Source organism: Vipera berus, assembly GCF_964194415.1.
Source record: "Vipera berus genome assembly, chromosome: 2".
Lineage (NCBI taxonomy): Eukaryota > Metazoa > Chordata > Lepidosauria > Squamata > Viperidae > Vipera > Vipera berus.
This window is the reverse complement of record NC_138203.1, coordinates 134,692,779-134,711,647: the sequence shown is the minus strand read 5'-3', so window position 1 is coordinate 134,711,647 and position 18,869 is coordinate 134,692,779. Positions and strand designations below refer to the sequence as shown.

General features: G+C 43.9%; 1 protein-coding gene across 1 annotated transcript; it reads left to right on the top strand.

Annotated features, from left to right (window-relative positions):
- Positions 1-3,824: 3,824 nt before the first annotated feature.
- LOC308662820 (retinol dehydrogenase 7-like) lies at positions 3,825-18,869 on the top strand (the record flags this gene model as incomplete). Its single annotated transcript, XM_081318965.1, has 4 exons — positions 3,825-4,140; positions 13,803-14,061; positions 17,887-18,044; positions 18,652-18,869. The coding sequence occupies 4 exons, from the start codon at positions 3,825-3,827 to the stop codon at positions 18,867-18,869; spliced, it is 951 nt and encodes a 316-aa protein (XP_081175091.1).

Genomic DNA, 18,869 nt, shown 5'->3' with positions numbered 1-18,869 from the left:
AGACTCAATTCCCTATCCATTTTGTCTCTTAAATCTTCATTCTCCAATACTTTTGCTTCTAATATAGCATTCTTTTGAGTCAAATCTTTGACTTTTTCATCCAAATCTTCCACACATTCAGCCACTTTATACACTGAAGACAAAATGTCTACCTTCATCACGCTGAACTTCTGTTCCATCCTCTCTTCTATTCTCTCCTCCAATTTCTCCAATTTCTCCTCCATCTTTGCAAATTTATCACCCATTGATTGATTAATTGATTCCAAAAGTTTATCCAGAGCATCTCGTAAGTCCTTCGATGTCACTACATCAGGAGGATGTAATGCCTGCAATGATGATTGTTGCACCGGGGAAGTTCCAGCACTCCGAAGAGTTTTAGGGGGAGGTTTAGCCGCCATCTTTTACTTTCAATTGTGACGCACTTTCACTTAGAGTTTAAAAAGTCCATCAAGCTCGAGAGTAGAATAAAATAATCCTCTTCACCTTTTCCTCTTGTACCGCTCTGCCTGCTCTTTTTATTCCATAGTCCTTCCTTCAGGCAGGGGTGGTCGCAGACGCCTGGCTCTGCTCCATAAAGTCAGGAGCAGAGGCGCTGGCCAGCTGGGAGCGACCCAGGCTACGGGGGAGTTCGATCCTTCGGCCGCCCAAGCTGCAAGCTCAGGCGGCCCCGGAGAACTCGACCCCTACCTGGGGCCTCACCCCCTCCTCTTCTCCCGAGGAGGGGGCTTCAAATTCGCCCGAACAGCTGATCGGCGCTGTTTCGGGCGAAAATCACTCAGCTGAGCCGCGGGCAGCCCGGGAAGGCTGTCTCCGTCGCCGCGGAGCCACTGGAAGTCCCGGCTGGTATGCCTTCTTATGGTATGGGAAGAATAAAGCCCATAATACTTTCAGAACCATACCATAAGAAACACACTTTTATTAGAATGGGGAGAAAATAAAGGGAAAAACTTATATTAAGATACCTGAATGGCTTTCAACAATGGAAGCTTTTGCTTACCCAAACGTAATTAATTATGATAAACTTGTAAAATATAAGGACTTATTGGATAATGAAGGAAGATTGAAATCTAGACAAGACCTATATCAACAAGGTATTGATTTAGCATGATGGCCATATTTACAAATTCAAACAAGATATGAAAAAGACTTGAAAACAACGGGGCTCTACAATGAACAGACAAAACTCGATCGTATATTGTTAAAAACAGATGAGAAGCTGATTAAAAAACTTTACAGGTTTCTGCTTAATCTAAAGATGGAGGAAGAACAAGTTAAAGAAAAAATGATAATTTGGGCAAAAAATGTTGGTCACACTATAAAACTTGAAGAATAGGAAAAGTTATGGGATAGAAATATTAGATTAACTAAAGCTGTATCATATAAAGAAAATTTGTATAAAATGGCACATGACACTAGGGAGACTAGTGAAAATGTTTAAAAATACTTCAAATGTTTGTTGGAAATGCGGCCAAAGACTAGGTACCTATTATCATCTCTGGTGGACATGTTCTAAAGCTAAAAGGTTTTGGCTTAATGCATTTATGGTTGGAGAAGATGGTTAAAAAACAAATAGAACTTAAACCAGAATTGTTTTTGTTAGGAATGATAGATCCCAATTATGATAAAGAGACTGGGTATTTAATATTACATGTATTAACAGCAGCAAGAATTATGTATGCCCAATACTGGAAAAATGAGAGTTTACCAACTGAAGAAATGCTTATCAAGAAAATATTAGACTGTGCAGAAATGGATAGATTTAGAGATTAAAGAAAAAGAGCATTAAGTCTACTATAGAACCTGGAATAAATTTTATCAATGGCTAGATAAACAAATTAGAGAGAAAGGAATGTGATACTTATTTTTTGACCTTATTTTACTAAGAAAAATATTATAGATTGAAAATTTAACATTGTTTACTATAATTTGCTATATCTATTATTGTTATCAATTATTATTCTTACTACTTCTATTGATGTATATCAACCCAGACAATATGCTATTTGCTAAATATTGAATGTAATTGGGGTAAAACCCAACCCCTCCCCCAACTTTCCCGCTATCCCAACCCCACACCCTATCCCCTTATTTTTCTCCCCACTCTTATAAAAACCAATAAATTTACATTAAAAAAAGAAAGACTGGAGTCAGGAAGATGGGATTAGATCCCTAAAATCAACAAAAATCTAAGAGTCATCAGCCAGAGCCCCAGGGAAGCAGGATATGACCCTTGGGACATAATAGGATTAGCCCACCACCAACAGAATACCAGACAGGCACACCCAGACTCAGGTCAGAATATGTGACACAGGAAATACAAAGCCTGAAACAGGAAACAACTCCAAATAAAAGGCTCCAGAGAGTACAAAAACCCACTTCCTACATGTGCTTAGCCCTTTTTCTGCTAGAGCCATATTTCTGTCTGGCTCTCTTCTTCAATAAACTGTAACCTTTTTCCTAAAGCAGTTGCCATGTTGTTTATCCCCGGCTTGGACTGAACCATGATGACACAGGGCACTGGCTGCCAGCAGTGAAGCAAGATAAGAGTCCACAGAATACATGGGGGAACTGGATTTGGTTCTCTTGTGGCTGCGCAAGGATTCCAAACCGATGATGCATTTAACTCTGCTCTTGCCTGCTCACCTCCTACAGCTTTGTTTGGATCTTTTGCTGGTATAGGTAGTCCTCACATCACAACCATTTACTTAGCAACTGTTCAAAGTTGCAACAGCAGTTAAAAAGTGACTTACAACCACTCCTCACACTTACAACTGTCAAATCATACCTAAAGCCACATGTTCAAAACTCGGGTGCAACGATCATATCTACAATATGTAAATTGTATTTACAATAGTTGTAGCATCCCATGGTCATATCAGCTTCCAAAAAGAAAAGTCAATGGGGGAGACCAGATGACCACATAATTTTAATTGTTCAATTAAATCAATGAAATCTCTGTAGGATGATAGCCACCCCATGAGTAGCAAAGAGCAGCACCCCTCCCTCCACCTCCAGGTCAAGCAACAGGTTTTGGCTATGTTGGAAGTTTGGATAAAGGGAGGAATAAGAAAAGTGAAAGCTTGAGAAGTATAAAGCCCCACTGAGTAGAACATTTCATATATATTGGTGGAGAAAGAACTCAATGTATTTATGGCTAATATTTGTCTTTTTATTCGACTCTGGAACAGGATAATTTACTTTATTTGACCTGTACCTGTGCTGTACTGATATGGTAGTTCACTGAACTGATCTAATGGAATCAATCAATTGGTTACCATGACTACACATGTGAACTCTATTTGATGGTCATTCTGTTATTTGCAGCAGGATATGTAAATAATTACTTGCATTTTAGTTTTTAATATATATAAAGTGATTAAGCCACTCTGGGATGTACAAATCTTATGGTTCTACAAGAAAGCAACATCAATATCTTTTGCTGACTGTTCCATTGTAGATCACTCTAAGGTGGATTGTTGCACAACACCTCATAATATTTTCCAAGGAGAACAGAATTATCTCTCTGAGAAAATATGCTGTGTGGTTTTTTGATTGTTGCTCAGAGGGGTAGGTGAGCAGGTGCCCTCTGATTCTAATCACACTGGAAACCAGATCCTGCCCCTCTACAATGGTAAATCAGAAATAGATAGTGGGTGTATCTACTCTGAACTTCATGATCCCTTGCCACATGCAGATGTTCTGATCTTATCATCTTAACTGATGTTCAACTTTGGAACAGGATAGGTATTATATTTGACCTGTACCTGGATATAAGGACAGCTAGTTTCTCCATTCTCTCTCATTCTTCCAGGCAGGTTTCAGCTATGTGGCTCCTTCTGCCTGTCCTGGTGGCTGTTCTTTTCCTCCTTTACCGTTGGTACCTGGAAAGACAAACGGTGGAGAACCTGACGGGAAAATATGTCTTCATCACAGGCTGTGATTCTGGCTTTGGGAACCAGCTGGCCAGGCAGCTGGATGCTCAGGGTCTGCGGGTGTTGGCCTCTTGTCTCACTCCAGAAGCGGCAGAACAGCTGGAAAAGGTCACATCAGACCGGTTAAAAACCACTCTGCTGGATGTCACCAGCACTGAGAATGTTGCAGCAACAACTGAGTGGGTGAAAACCTGCGTGGGGAACAAAGGTGATGTACTCTGTTTATTATCCTGTGTGGAATTTTTATGCGGGAGCAATGCAAAAAAAAATGGGCTTCTTTCAAGCTACCAGGTTTTACCTCTCCAGGAGACATAGTACATTTTCTCATTATGCATTAATTAGTCAAGTGCACATTTAAACCAAACTCTTGATTTGTTAATTATGTACTTGTTTAGTTTGTTTCTTAAGTTGATTTTATACATAGAGGCAGTGGTGGGATTCATATATGAGAACAACCGGTTCTCTGTGTGGATGATGCTTCCGGAAGTCCATCTGTCCCTGGGCAACAAAAAAATTAGCTACTGGTTCTGCCAAACTGATGCGAACTGGCTGAATCCCATTACTGCATAGAGGGTTTTTCCCTAATCATTTGGGCAATAAGAAGAGACATAGAAATAAGAACTCTCTCATGAAAGAAATGTCCTTGAATTTCTGTGGGTTCAGCACACAGAGACAAAAAAAAGGCTTGAGGGAGTCAAATGGTGGTGACTTATGAAGGTACGAGGCATTGTTTTACCACGGTGATTCAGGCACGTGACTTTTACAGTAATGTTTTAAAAGCAGTCCCCATACCGTCTTTGGAGTCTACAAAGAAAAAAGGTGACAGAGAGCCTCAACGTTCCAGAGAGAATCCACAAGATGTTGAAGGGTTAACACAGACAGATGTGAAAGCTACAGGAGTGGGTCAAATTTCATCACCACGGGAGAAGGCCAGAAATTGGAAGAGGTGTGCTGCTTCTGGAAGAATGAAGCAAACCTGAGGATTTAGTTGCATAATTGCAAGAGATAATAATGTAATAAATATTTGGGGATTCATTTTTCACCCTTATAAAATTTATTTATTTATTTATTTATTTATTTTATTTTATTGCATTTATATACCGCCCTTTCCCTGAGGACTCAGGGCGGTTTACAGGGAGTTAAAAATCAACCATACAAAAGTTAAAAAACCAATTTAAAAAAGATTAAACCAACCAGTATTGCTTTAGTTTTAAGATGATTATGAAAATTTAATTGGGAAGATTTGTAGTAGTGTTTATTGATATACTGTAGGTTATGCTTTGTTATTTGGATGGAAAGTTTTAAGCCTGGAAGGTAATGTATGGTATCTTAAGTTGTATAATACATTAGGAGAAGGAAAGGTTGTATAAACTTGGTTTTAGTATGTTAAAGTTTAGTTGGATAGAAGAATAGTTTTATAAAACTGATATAAATTGTTTTATGTGTGATTGAAATTAATTTGTAATACTTTTATGGGCAATATTGGAGTACGTAATAGAATATAAGAATATAAGAATGATGTGATTATATTAAAAAAAATTAAGTTTGGAAGTAATCTATGGTATTTTAATTTGTATAATATATCAGGATAATATGAATTTAAAGCTTAGTTGGGAAGAAGAACAGCCTTAGACAATTGATATAAATTGTTTTATTTGTGATTGTTTTTATTGGGTAGATTGAAAAGTATTATCTTGTTTTTGAATAATTATTGATATGATGTATATATATATGTTTGGAGTTTATCTATATGAGTTAAAGTTCGATAGTCTATGTATTATATACATAAACAAGACGTTAGCAATAAGTTAAAACCATTTATTCCATTATTACTGTGAGGGAAACAAATCTGACAGGAGAACACGCGGGAACTTTGACAGCTGTCAAAGTTCCCCGCCAGGGCGCAGGCGCGGCCACTGACAGCTCGCGGCTGTCAAAACACCGAGCCATGCGGAAATAAGAACTGTCAAGAGAAGATGGCGATGATTGGTTCAGCTAGACGCGGCGCCAAAAGGAACGATCCTGATTGGTCCTCACTAACAGCTGCCGGCTATAAAAGCCGGGCAAGTTATTCTGTTTTTGCCTTGCTCTAAATAAAGCCCTTGTTAAGTAACCTGTCGTCCCGAGTGGTCCTTCGGCTACTTCACTGGCGACGAAGGTGGGATCGCTCCTGAGCTGAAGTCACGGCCGAGGAAGAGAGTTCCTGGCCAGAGCTGTCACTGGAAGTTTTAACTTCCCAACGGAGCGAGACCAGGACCGGACGACATGGCCAACTTCGGGCGTGTGAGGGAATTCGATACACGCCATCCGGAGAGATGGCAATCACACCTGGGGCAAGTCGAGGGATTCCTCCTTGTCAGCAAAATCACGGACGACAGAGCAAAAGCCGCCGCCCTCCTGTACATCAGTGGGCCCCCGGTATACGACGCTGCCGTCGGGCTGTTCAGCCCGGTACCCATCACCGAAGTCTCCTACGCGGACCTGGTGGACCAGCTCAACAAACATTACATGCCGGCCCGCTCGGAGCTGTATTGGCGAGTCCAATTTGCCCAGAAGAAGCAGCGACCGGACGAGCCCGCGAACGACTTCATCGCCGGGGTCAGGCATGCTGCTCGTAACTGCTGTTTTCCCGACCTGGAAGACCGCATCAGGGACCAGGTGGTGATAGGATTGAGGGACGAGCGTCTCCAGAAAAAATTGACTTCAAAACCTGACATGAGTCTAGCCGAACTGACCCGAGAGATAATGGCCTACGAATATAACCACAAGAAAAAACCGACCACCACAACACCAGAAAGCCCAGCAACTGTATACCAAGAGAACGCAACCCTCAGTGACAGCGACGAGTCGGTGGACTTCACGGACGGTGAGGCCCTTCAGCGCAGGATGGAACGTCGGCAACAGCGGAGAAGCGACACGTCAGATCGCCGAAGAGCCAGAACCCCCCCGCCACCACAAAATGAGTAACGGGCCACCTGTGCCAGCTGCGGGGGCAACCATGCCCGGGGAAGCTGCCGGTTCTGGAACGCAAAATGCCACAATTGCAGAAAAACCGGCCACATCAAACCAGTGTGCCGAAGCCGGCCCCGCAACAATGTGCATGATCTGGAGGCCAATCCCCCAGGTAGGCCAACCACCCAGGCCAACATAGGAAGAACGCCAGGGGTCCTAGTGGAAACAATAGATAAGGTGCATAGCCTAAGTTCCAAAGTAAGGATCAGGGTAAAGATTCAGGGGGTCACCTGCCTCATGGAGGTGGACTCCGGGTCAGCAGTCTCCTTAATATCGTTCAAAACGTATCAGGAGATCTGCCAGCAAAGCAATAGGGAAATTCCCCTTAAAAAAACCCAGGTCCATCTAGCAGATTTCCAAAAAAAACCCATTCTGCTAGAAGGGAAGGCTAAGGTTGCTGTAGAATACAAAAAATTCAAGGGACCCCTAGAAGTCTTAGTGACTCCAGGAAACCGCACCAACCTAATCGGGCTGAACTGGTTCAGCCCTCTGGGCATCGCCATTACCGGGGTAAACACAGTTCAAGCCTCTAGCCTCGAAGCCGTCTGCAACAAGTATGCAGACGTCTTTGATGGCACACTAGGGAAATACACTGGCCCGCCCATCTCCTTACAATTAAATCCAACCATCCAGCCTATAAAGATAAGGGCTAGGAGGGTTCCATTTGCCCTTAAGGAAAAAATAGAAAACGAGCTAGAACGCCTCGTGGGACTAGGGGTGCTGGAACCTACTGAAGGGGGAAGCTGGGAGACCCCAATAGTCACCCCTGTTAAACCTAATGGGGAAATTAGATTATGTGCAGACTATAAGGCGACCCTCAACCTAGCCCTCAGCCCCCATGCTTACCCGGTGCCAGCGGTGAGGGACGTATTTGCTTCCATCCGCTCCGGCGCCATTTTCGCAAAACTTGATCTGACGCAGGCGTACTTGCAACTGCCTGTCACAGATGACACCGCGGAAGCTCAGACAATTGTCACCCACCGCGGTGCCTTTAAAGTGAAAAGACTCCAATTTGGCATATCGGCAGCCCCGGGTATCTTCCAAGGTATCATGGAGAAAACCTTAAAAGGGATACCCGGGGTCTGCCCCTATTTCGACGATGTTCTCATCACCGGAGAAAACGAAGCAAACTTAGCTGACAGACTGTCAGCTGTGCTGAGCCGGCTCAGAGAAGCCGGTCTCAAACTAAAACGCGAAAAGTGCTCCATCGGAGTCACTTCCACAGAATTCCTAGGGTACAAAATAGACGCCCAAGGCATCCACCCCACCACAGAAAAACTAAAGGCTATTCAGACAGCTCCCAGTCCAAAGAATAAACAAGAGCTCCAAGCCTTTTTGGGGTTATTAAATTTCTACCATGCTTTCCTTCCCCACAAAGCCACGATAGCAGAGCCTCTCCACAGGCTCCTAGACAAGGGAACTGCCTGGTCCTGGACCACAGCCCATGAACATAGCTTCCAGTCATTAAAAAAATTATCTGTAACAGTTCAACAATAACTCTCTTCAGAGAAGACACACCAATATGCATCGCTTGCGATGCATCTCCCTATGGAATTGGGGCGGTATTAAGTCATCTATACAAGGATGGCACCCAAAGACCCATAGCTTTTTATTCACGCACCCTGACAAAAGCTGAAAGGAACTACGCCCAAATCGATAGAGAAGCACTAGCAATAGTCACAGGGGTAAAAAAGTTCCATGACTACCTCTATGGGAGACCCTTTACCATATTTACGGATCACAAACCCCTACTAGGAATATTCACGTGGGATAAAATAACCCCGCAGATTCTTTCACCAAGAATACTGCGTTGGTCCACTTTCTTATCAGCATATTCATTCAAATTAATACATAAACCAGGGAAGGAATTAGGACACGCAGACTGCCTCAGCAGACTGCCAATTCAAGGCAAGGACCCAGACCCAGACCCAGCTGGGCTAATTCTGGCAATATCCCAACTTCCTAACTGCCCCCTCTCTGCTAAAATTATAGCTAACAATTCAGCTAAGGACAAAATACTCAACAGAATCCTCAGGTGGACAACAACAGGATGGCCAGCAAAAAACCCACACCCTCAATTCCAGCCATACTATAACAGGAAAAATGAAATGTCTTCACATATGGGATGCCTTTTGTGGGGAAACAGGGTAGTCATACCCGACAAAAACACAGCCCAAACATTAGACATCTTACACGAAGGACATCCTGGCATAGTCAAAATGAAAGCCCTGGCCAGGAGTTATGTCTGGTGGCCTGGCATTGATAAAGAGATAGAAAAATATGTGGGAGGGTGCTACGCCTGTCAAGCAACACGAAGCGAGCCACCACAAGCCCCAATACACAAATGGGAAACTACAAAAAACCCATGGTCACGCATACATCTAGATTTCGCAGGACCAATCCAAGGGCAGAGTTTCCTAATAATAGTGGACAGCTATTCTAAATGGTTAGAAGTAATTCCCCTTAGAAAAACCACTTCAGGGGCCACCATACAAGCCCTTAGAAAAATATTTGCCACCCACGGCCTCCCAGACACCACGGTCTCAGACAATGGACCTCAATTCACCTCTCGTGAATTTCAGATGTTCGCTATGAAGAACTGTATTAGACTGGTCACGTCTGCACCGTTCCACCCATCGACGAACGGGATGGCTGAGATTATGGTGCGCTCAACTAAAGAAGCATTAAAAAAGTTCGTAAAAGGGAACTGGCAGCGTCGACTCAGCCAGTTCCTAATGTCACAACATTCAACTCCCTGCACGACAACCGGCAAGACACCAGCAGAACTAAGATGGGGGAGGAGACTGATAACACGGCTCGACAGACTACATCCTGACACTTACACCGCAGAGCCAGATCACCCCCCCCCCACCCCACACATTTAAACCTGGGCAAATGATCTGGGCACGATCATACACAGCCAAAAACAAATGGGTCCAAGGGACAGTGTTACAACAAACAGGACCCATTTCTTATCTAATATACACGCCTACTGACGGCAATCTACGACGGCACGTAGATCAGCTCAGGCCAAGACACCCACAACACCGCCCAGACCCTCAACCCCGTGACCACCAACTTCCACCCCTCGCAGAGATGTTGCCGATACCAAATCAAGAGGAGGAGGATCAAGAGAACTTACCACCACCAGAGCCAGACATCGTACCACCCCCAAGGCGCTCAAACAGGAACAGAAGAGCCCCAGCATATTTAAATGACTACCAGTGGGCCGGCTCCAACAACCAACAAGGGGGAGGGAACGCTCCAGGAGAGGGGTAAGGGGTGTATTATATACGTAAACAAGACGTTAGCAATAAGTTAAAACCATTTATTCCATTATTACTGTGAGGGAAACAAATCTGACAGGAGAACACGCGGGAACTTTGACAGCTGTCAAAGTTCCCCGCCAGGGCGCAGGCGCGGCCACTGACAGCTCGCGGCTGTCAAAACACCGAGCCATGCGGAAATAAGAACTGTCAAGAGAAGACGGCGATGATTGGTTCAGCTAGACGCGGCGCCAAAAGGAACGATCCTGATTGGTCCTCACTAACAGCTGCCGGCTATAAAAGCCGGGCAAGTTATTCTGTTTTTGCCTTGCTCTAAATAAAGCCCTTGTTAAGTAACCTGTCGTCCCGAGTGGTCCTTCGGCTACTTCAGTCTATATAGTTCAGGATTGTTTGCGTAAGCTAGATTATGATTGTTTGTATTTTTATACCCTGTATTCTGCTCTGGGAAGTGGGGGGGAGGGGAAAGGGAGGGTGGGGTTGGGGAGGGTTGGGGAGGGTGGGAGGGAAGGGGGCTGGGGGGGTTTCGTTTTCTTTTTTTGTTGTTGTTTGTTAAAGATAAAATGTATTCTAAAACTTTTTAATAAAAAAAAGGCTTGAGGGAGTCAAATTCTTTATAACGCTTCTCAAATATTTACAGGATATAGAATGTGGTACTTAAGAGCTTAGGACTTAAGACAAGATATACAGAATCCATAGACTATAGAATTTGCTAAACTCACATTCAGAATTAGCCCAGCAGTATTCTTGAAGGGAATGCTGGATAATATAGTATAAATAGATAATATAGGTGACTGATAATGAGCAAGTTCTGTCTCCAACTAATCCTGCAAGTGGAATAGAGGTGGTGACAGGAGCTGGAAGTAGCCAGGGAAGGCAATAGACACACTAAAGAAGCATGTATATACTAATAACAACCATCCCTACAGACCCTCGTACATCAAAACCATGTACACCTCAAGGTGGACCTAAATCACCACAATGCCTTGCACAAATGGTCATAAAAGTGCAGAATAATAATAAGAATAAGAACAACAACAACAATAATGTTGGAAGGTCATCTTCGAGGTCATCTAGTCCAACCCCCTGCTCAGGCAGGAAACCCTATACCATTTCAAACAAATGGCTGTCCAATCTCTTCTTTAAAACTTCCAGTGTTGGAGCATTCACAGCTTCTGGAGGCAGGTTGTTCCACTGATTAATTGTTCTAACTGTCAGGAAATTTCTCCTTAGTTCTACGTTGCTTCTTTTCTTGATTAGTTTCCATCTGTTGCTTCTTGTCCTGCCTTCATGTGCTTTGGAGAATAGCTTGACTCCCTCTTCTTTGTGGCAGCCCCTGAGATATTGGAACACTGCTATCATGTCACCCCTCGCCCTTCTCTTCATTAAATTAGACATACCCAATTTCAGCAATTTCAGCAATTTACATTTTTTAATGTAAATTTATTGGTTTTTCTTATATGTTTTAGCCCCCAGTCTCCTGATCATCTTTGTTGCTCTTCTCTGTACTCTTTCTAGAGTCTCAACATCTTTTTTACATCATGGTGACCAAAACTGGATGCAGTATTCCAAATGTAGCCTTACCAAGGAATTGTAAAGAGGTATTAATACTTCACATGATCTTGATTCTATCCCTCTGTTAATGCACCCTAGCACTGTCTTGGCTTTTTTGGCAGCTGCAGCACACTGCTGGCTCATATTTAAGTGATTGTCCACTAGGACTCCAAGATCCCTCTCACATTTACTACTATTGAGCAAGGTACCATCTATACAATACCTGAACATTTGGTTTTTCTTACCTAAATGTAGAACCTTACTTTTTTCACCATTGAATTTCATTTTGTTAGATAGCGCCCAGTCTTCACGTCTGTCAAGATCCTGTATCGTAAGTCTGTCTTCTGGAGTGTTGGCTATTCCTGCCAGCTTGGTGTTGTCTGCAAATTTGATGAGTTCCCCATCTATCCCCTCATCCAAATTGTTGATGAAGATGTTGAAGAGCACTGGGCCCAGAACAGAGCCCTGGGGCACCCCACTGCATACTTCCTTCCATGTAGATGCACTTCCTTTGAGGACCACATGCTGAGTACAGCCGGTCAGCCAGCTACGAATCTATTTGGTGGTGATGCTGCCTAACCCACATTTTTCTATCTTATCAAATAGGCTTGCCCAGAGGAATCCTACTGCTCACATACAAGCTAAGATACTGCACACAAGAAGGGAATATAAAAAAACTATAACATTAAAGAAAAAAAGTTTTGCCATTTCAATCTGTTCAGAACTTGAGTTGGCTGCCAGAAGTCATATCTCAGTAATATTTTGGCACTCTGTAGCAGGTATTCTGAAGGAAGGGAGATTTGTGTTCGACATACCAATCTCTGCTGATAATATAGCTTCATGAGACTGGCCCTGTCTTAATCTTCTCAGAGGGCATAAATATAACTAGAACAAGAAAAAGAATAGCCACAAAAATTCCAGCAGAATCAGTGCAAAATATGAAGGACAGCCATTTGTGAAAATGCATTATCCAGGCAGATGCAGAAATCATGCATCCCATCTCACTTGCTGTCAAGCTAAAATGATCTTGGAGGTTTTTATATATTTCAATTTTATTCCGCAGAATAAGATCACTTGGAAATTATTCCGAAAACAAGCCACCACGAACAAACGTTTATACACAAGGTCACAAATACCAAGCAAACATCAGGTAGTTTTAGAAATTAGAAACAACGAGCAGATATTTCGCCAAGCATTTCTTATCAATAAAACAATTTTGAAGGGATGCTGCCAGAGTAGAAAATTCGTAGGAGAGTTAATGCCTTCCTTCATATTTCACAGAGCTCCAATTATTTGCCTTTATTACTTTATGAGAGGGTCTGTGTGATGGCTCAGTGGTTAAAGATGCTAAACTTGTCAGCTGGAAAATTGACAAACCAGGGATGAGACCCAAGTGCCATGAGACAGGGTGAGCTCCTGTTCGTGCCCCAGCTCCTGCTCACTAGCACTTCAAAAGCATGCAAATGTGAGTAGATAAATAGGTACCACTTTGATGGGAAGGTAATAGCATTCTCTGTGCCTCGGCATATAGTCATGCTAACCACATTACTATGGAAGTATCTTTGGACAAGGCTGGCTCCCTCAGCTAGGAAATGGAGATGAACACTGATCCCCAAGAGTCGGACATGACTGGACAGGGGCAACCTTTACTTTTATTACTTTATATTATAAGTAGCTCAAAGCACTTAACAAGTGTAGCAAGAAAGGTTGTAAAATTGGGCAAAACTTACTTAACAAATGTCTCACTTAGCAAGAGAGGTTGGGTTCAATTGTGGTCATAAGAAAAGGACTACCTGTATTACTTCCTCCTCCTATTTTCCCCACAAAAATAAACTTGTGAGGGAGGTTGGGCTGAGAGAATAACTGGCCCAAGGTCACTCAGCCACCTTTTGTGCCTAAGGTAGGACTAGAACTCTCAGCGTCTTGGTTTCTAGGCCAGAGGAAATTGGGGTTCCAGCTAAGATTATTCAAAGACAAAATTATGAAGATTTTCCTGAATCCACTTTTTTTCCCCTCACAGGACTTTGGGGGTTAGTAAATAACGCAGGCATTGGTCATCCAGTTGCTCCCAATGAGTGCCTGAGGAAGGAGGACTTCGCCAAGGTGCTGGAAGTCAACTTGCTTGGGCTGATTGACGTGACACTCCACATGCTACCCCTGGTGAGGAGAGCCAGAGGGAGAGTGGTCAACTTGTCTAGTGTTCTGGGAAGACTGGCAATCAGCGGAGGTGGGTATTCCCTCTCCAAGTTTGCTGTGGAAGCCTTCTCAGACACTCTGAGGTAAATGTAAACTTAATAGCTATTTTTTCATGTTTAGCAGCAAATTATTTTTCCCTGTTACATTTGAAGCAGCAAGGCACTTAGTCCTTCTGGCTTACATTTAGTGGGAACATGTTTGAGATAGACATTTGGCCTGCCTGTGCCAGTCCTGCAGCTTTCAAAATGTTCATGCAGTTGCATGTGCACAGGTAAGAGTAAGATTTACGATAGATGATAGAACACTGAATACACAATAACAACCCAATCAGGAGAGTTGGGAGAACAGAGAGAGACTAACCCAAGGTCACTCAGCCAGCTTTCATGCTTATGGGAGGACTAAACCTCAGAGCCTCTCCATTTTTATCCAGTTACCTTAACCATTATGCCAAATAAAAATATAATGGCTAAAATATATACACTTTTCATGAAATTTGAAATGGAAGAAAACAAGTGAAACCATACATGATAAAATGGGCTAGGATCATTGGACATAATTGATGCAATTTTGGCATATAACTCCAGAAAAATTATCTAAAATATGTCTAAAGATACTTCAAATCTATGTTGGAAATGTGGGCAACACAAAGGGTCATTTTATCATACTGGTGGGCTTGCAAAAATTTATTTATTTATTTATTTTATTTATTTGATTTATATACCGCCCTTCTCCCGAAGGACTCAGGGCGGTGTACAGGGCAATGAAAATAAGAATACAGGATACAAGATTTAAAGTTAAATGATTGTGCCCAATGTGGTAAGTTAGTTAAAATAATGTTAAAACCCCAAACCCATCAGGCCAGGCCGGCTTGTTCGAATAGATAAGTTTTTAGATCATGCCGGAAGGAGCGAAGGTCGGGGGCCATCCGTAGTTCAGCCGGTAAGCGGTTCCAAAGGATTGGTGCGCCCACCGAGAATGCTCTCCCCCTGGGGGTCACCAGCCGACATTCTCTGACCGGTGGTACCCTGAGGAGGCCCTCTCTGTGGGAGCGTACAGGACGGAGGGAAGTTGACGCCGGCAGTAGGTGCTCCCGTAGGTAATCCGGACCCATGCCATGTAGGGCTTGGTATGTCATCACCAGCACCTTGAATTTCACTCAGAAGGCAACTGGAAGCCAATGCAGCTCACGGAGCAGAGGTGTAACATGGGAGTATCGGGAGACCCCCAAAAGAACTCGCGCAGCTGTATTCTGTACCAGCTGAAGCTTCTGAGTGGTCCTCAAGGGCAGCCCCATGTAGAGAGCATTGCAGTAGTCTAAACGAGAGGTCACAAGTGCATGAGTGACTGTACGCAAGGCATCCAGGTCCAGATAGGGTCGCAACTGGCGCACCAGACGAACCTGGGCGAAGGCCCCTCTAGTCACAGCTCCTATATGATCTTCTAAGGAGAGCTGTGAATCTAAGAGGACACCCAAATTGCGAGCCTTATCTACGGGTCGTAGTAATTCACCCCCAATAGTAAGAGATGGAATAATCTGAATTTCCTGAGATGCCGGTATGTACAGCCATTCAGTCTTGTCCGGGTTTTGTTGAAGCCTGTTCCTCCCCATCCAGACCCGGACCGCTTCCAGGCAACGGGACATCACGTCGAGGGTATCACTGGGGTGGTTTGGGGTTGAGATGAAAAGTTGGGTATCATCAGCATACTGATGATATCCCACTCCAAAACCACGGATGATCTCGCCTAGCGGCTTCATATAGATGTTAAATAGGAGAGGTGAGAGGACCGACCCCTGAGGAACTCCATAAACGAGAGGCCTCGGGGTCGATCTCTGCCCACCTGCCAACACCGACTGTGAACGTTCCAGAAGGTAGGAGGAGAACCACTGAAAAACAGTGCCTCCCACTCCCAACCTCCTGAGACGCCGCAGTAAGATACCATGGTCGATGGTATCAAAAGCCGCTGAGAGGTCTAATAGGACTAGGACAGAGGAACAACCCCTGTCCCGAGCTCGCCAGAGATCATTCATCAGAGCGACCAATGCCGTCTCCGTGCTGTGTCCGGGCCTGAAACCCGATTGGTACGGGTCTAGATAATCAGCATCTTCCAGGAACAGAGGAAGTTGATGCGCCACTACGCTCTCAACAACCTTCGCAAGAAAGCGAAGGTTGGAGACCGGGCGAAAGTTGTTTAAAACAGCTGGGTCCAGGACAGGCTTTTTGAGGAGGGGTCTCACCACCGCTTCTTTCAAGGCGGTGGGAAAACTGCCCTCTTTCAATGAAGCAGTTATCACTGCATGGATCCAGCTTCGTGTCCCATCCCGAGCCGCATAAACCAGCCAGGAGGGGCACGGGTCCAATAAGGACGTAGTGGAGCTCAGTTTCCTCATGATCTTGTCTACCTCGTCCAGAGTCACAGGATCGAACTCTTCCCAGATAACATCAACAAGACTGTTCATGTTCTCATCGTCAGATTCTGCCCAGTCGGAATCCAAACCGGTCCGGATCCGAGCAATTTTGTCCAGCAGATGTTGGCTAAATTCCTCGGCACAACCCTGTAAGGGATCCTCCTTCACCTCTTGATTAAGGAGGGAGCGGGTCACCTTAAACAGGGTGGTCGGGCGATTATCTGCGGACGCAATAAGGGTAGCAAAGTAATTAGACCTTGCCCTCCTCAACGCCGCGAGAAGCAAAGGCAGCTTCCGTGGCTGCCTTTTCCCAGGCTTCCACCATGGCATCGCCCAAGCTATGAGCAAAGGAGGCAGGTGGGGACCCAAGCGCTGTTTGGAACCGCTCAGGCAAAAATGCCTGAACATTTTGAGTTCAAATACACACAAAGATACAAAGAATTTTAAAGATCAATATTCAATTGAAACTAGAACTGGTGTCATGGTTCCAATAGATGAAACCAATGAAAAAATTTCAAGGCAAAGAATTCTTCCTTAAAGAACATTTTATTGAGGAAACAAATTATCGGCACTTACATAGTTGAACCCAAGACTAAAGTTCCCTCCCCTGGATACAAAGCAACAAGTTCCCACCCCAGAAAGGCTGTCATAAATCACATTCACCAATTAATCCAAAACGCGGCTGTCTTCCCAACTTAGCCCACCAAAACTTTATCTAACACAGGTCTTGAGTTCACCCACAGCTGCAATTGTTATGGCTAACTGAAAATGCTCAAACATTTCCCCCTACCCCACTTCTACATCTAAAATCCCAGAAAGCAGAAAGAAGCACAATGAAAGGAAAAGGTAAAATGGCTACAGTTTTCTCAATTGTCGCAGCGCTGACAACTGGATAGAGCAGAGCTCCCCAACCTTTGCGGCTTGGCGGCCCAGAAGGAAAGGGAGGAGCAGGGAAATGTGCATGCAGGCGGCCCTGGGCACTCATGCGCAAACAGGCTGCTAGCCCCTGAGTGACACCAGCAGTGGTGCTAGCATCCTTATGCATATGTAAATGGGGCCGATAGCACTGGTGCAGCAGTGCTACCACAATTGGAGGGGTGAGCTCACCAGCTAATCCCAGGGCCTGGTGGCCAAGAAGCCATGGCCCAGTACCGGGCCTTCTACCATAGGTAGGGGAACCCTGGGATAGACAATTAGAAAAGAGTTGTGAAACATTGTTTCATATGGGATAACTGCTGTAATTTTTTATGTGCAGAAAAAGGAAAAGACTGAAATACCCACAATGGAGTTCAAGGGAGAGTGTATATTGCTTCAACCTCCTATTTCTCCAACAAAAATAACTTCCTGAGTTAGGCTGACTGAGAAAGAGTAAGCAAATCCAGTCACCCAAGGAGTGTTTGTGTCAAGAGTAGAGTAAAAGCTTAGTTCCTAGTCCAAGACCTTAATCCCTCTACCCATCTGGCTCTCTTTATGCAAAAGTAATCCTTTTATCCCAATACAGGCGAGAGCTTTCTCCTTTCGGAGTCAGAGTCAGCATCATTGAGCCCGGGGGATTTGCCACACACATGTTCAATAACCTAGAACAGCACTTACAGGGTGTGTTCAGCCAAATGCCTCCACACGTCAAAGAATATTATGGACAGCCATACCTGGATGCTTGTAAGTAAAAGGGGAACCCTAGAAAGACTTTTGTCTATGTATGAGTTATTGAGAACCAGCAGAGGCAGGAATCACAAAGGTAACCAAAGCCAAAAAAGACATATGGCTACTTGAAGTAAATCAGCAACACTTGCCCTGCATGTCCTCATTTGGAGTGAAGATGCTAACTAGTCAAGTTATTTTCTCACACCAGATAGAAAATCCCATGTTTCTCCATCTTGGGGTAATACAAATAAAATAACACAATAAATAACCGATGAATGGCTTGACAATAATGACACTTTCAAGATGCTTAATTCATTCTGCTTGAAGTGACTCAGTTGACCTCATGACAGGCCCTGGCTTTGAGTTGAGAGTCCCTACCAATCCAAAGCCATTCCACTTTTGAAGCATCATATTTTCAGTATTCTCTTTGGGCTGAGAACTGAACCTTTTATATTGCTCTTCATTGTTCACACGCAACAAGGGTACTTGACACCTTATCTCCCACTATGCCTTTCTCCCAGAATAGAGAGTTGGAATACTCATATTTTTCTATATAAAATATAGCATAGAAGCTACTATAGAAAGATAATCCATTGACTGATTTTTGCTTCTTATTTCTTAGATCTCAAATATGCCTGCTATATCAGTAAGATGGGCAACAAGAACTTCTGCTTGGTCACCAATTGCATAGAACAAGCTTTGACGTCATGCTATCCTCGTACCCGTTACTCTGCCGGCTGGGATGCAAAACTCTTCTTACTGCCTGCCTCTTATTTGCCAACTGCAATAATAGATTACATATTTCGGATTAGTCTTCCAAAGCCAGCACAAGCACTTTAG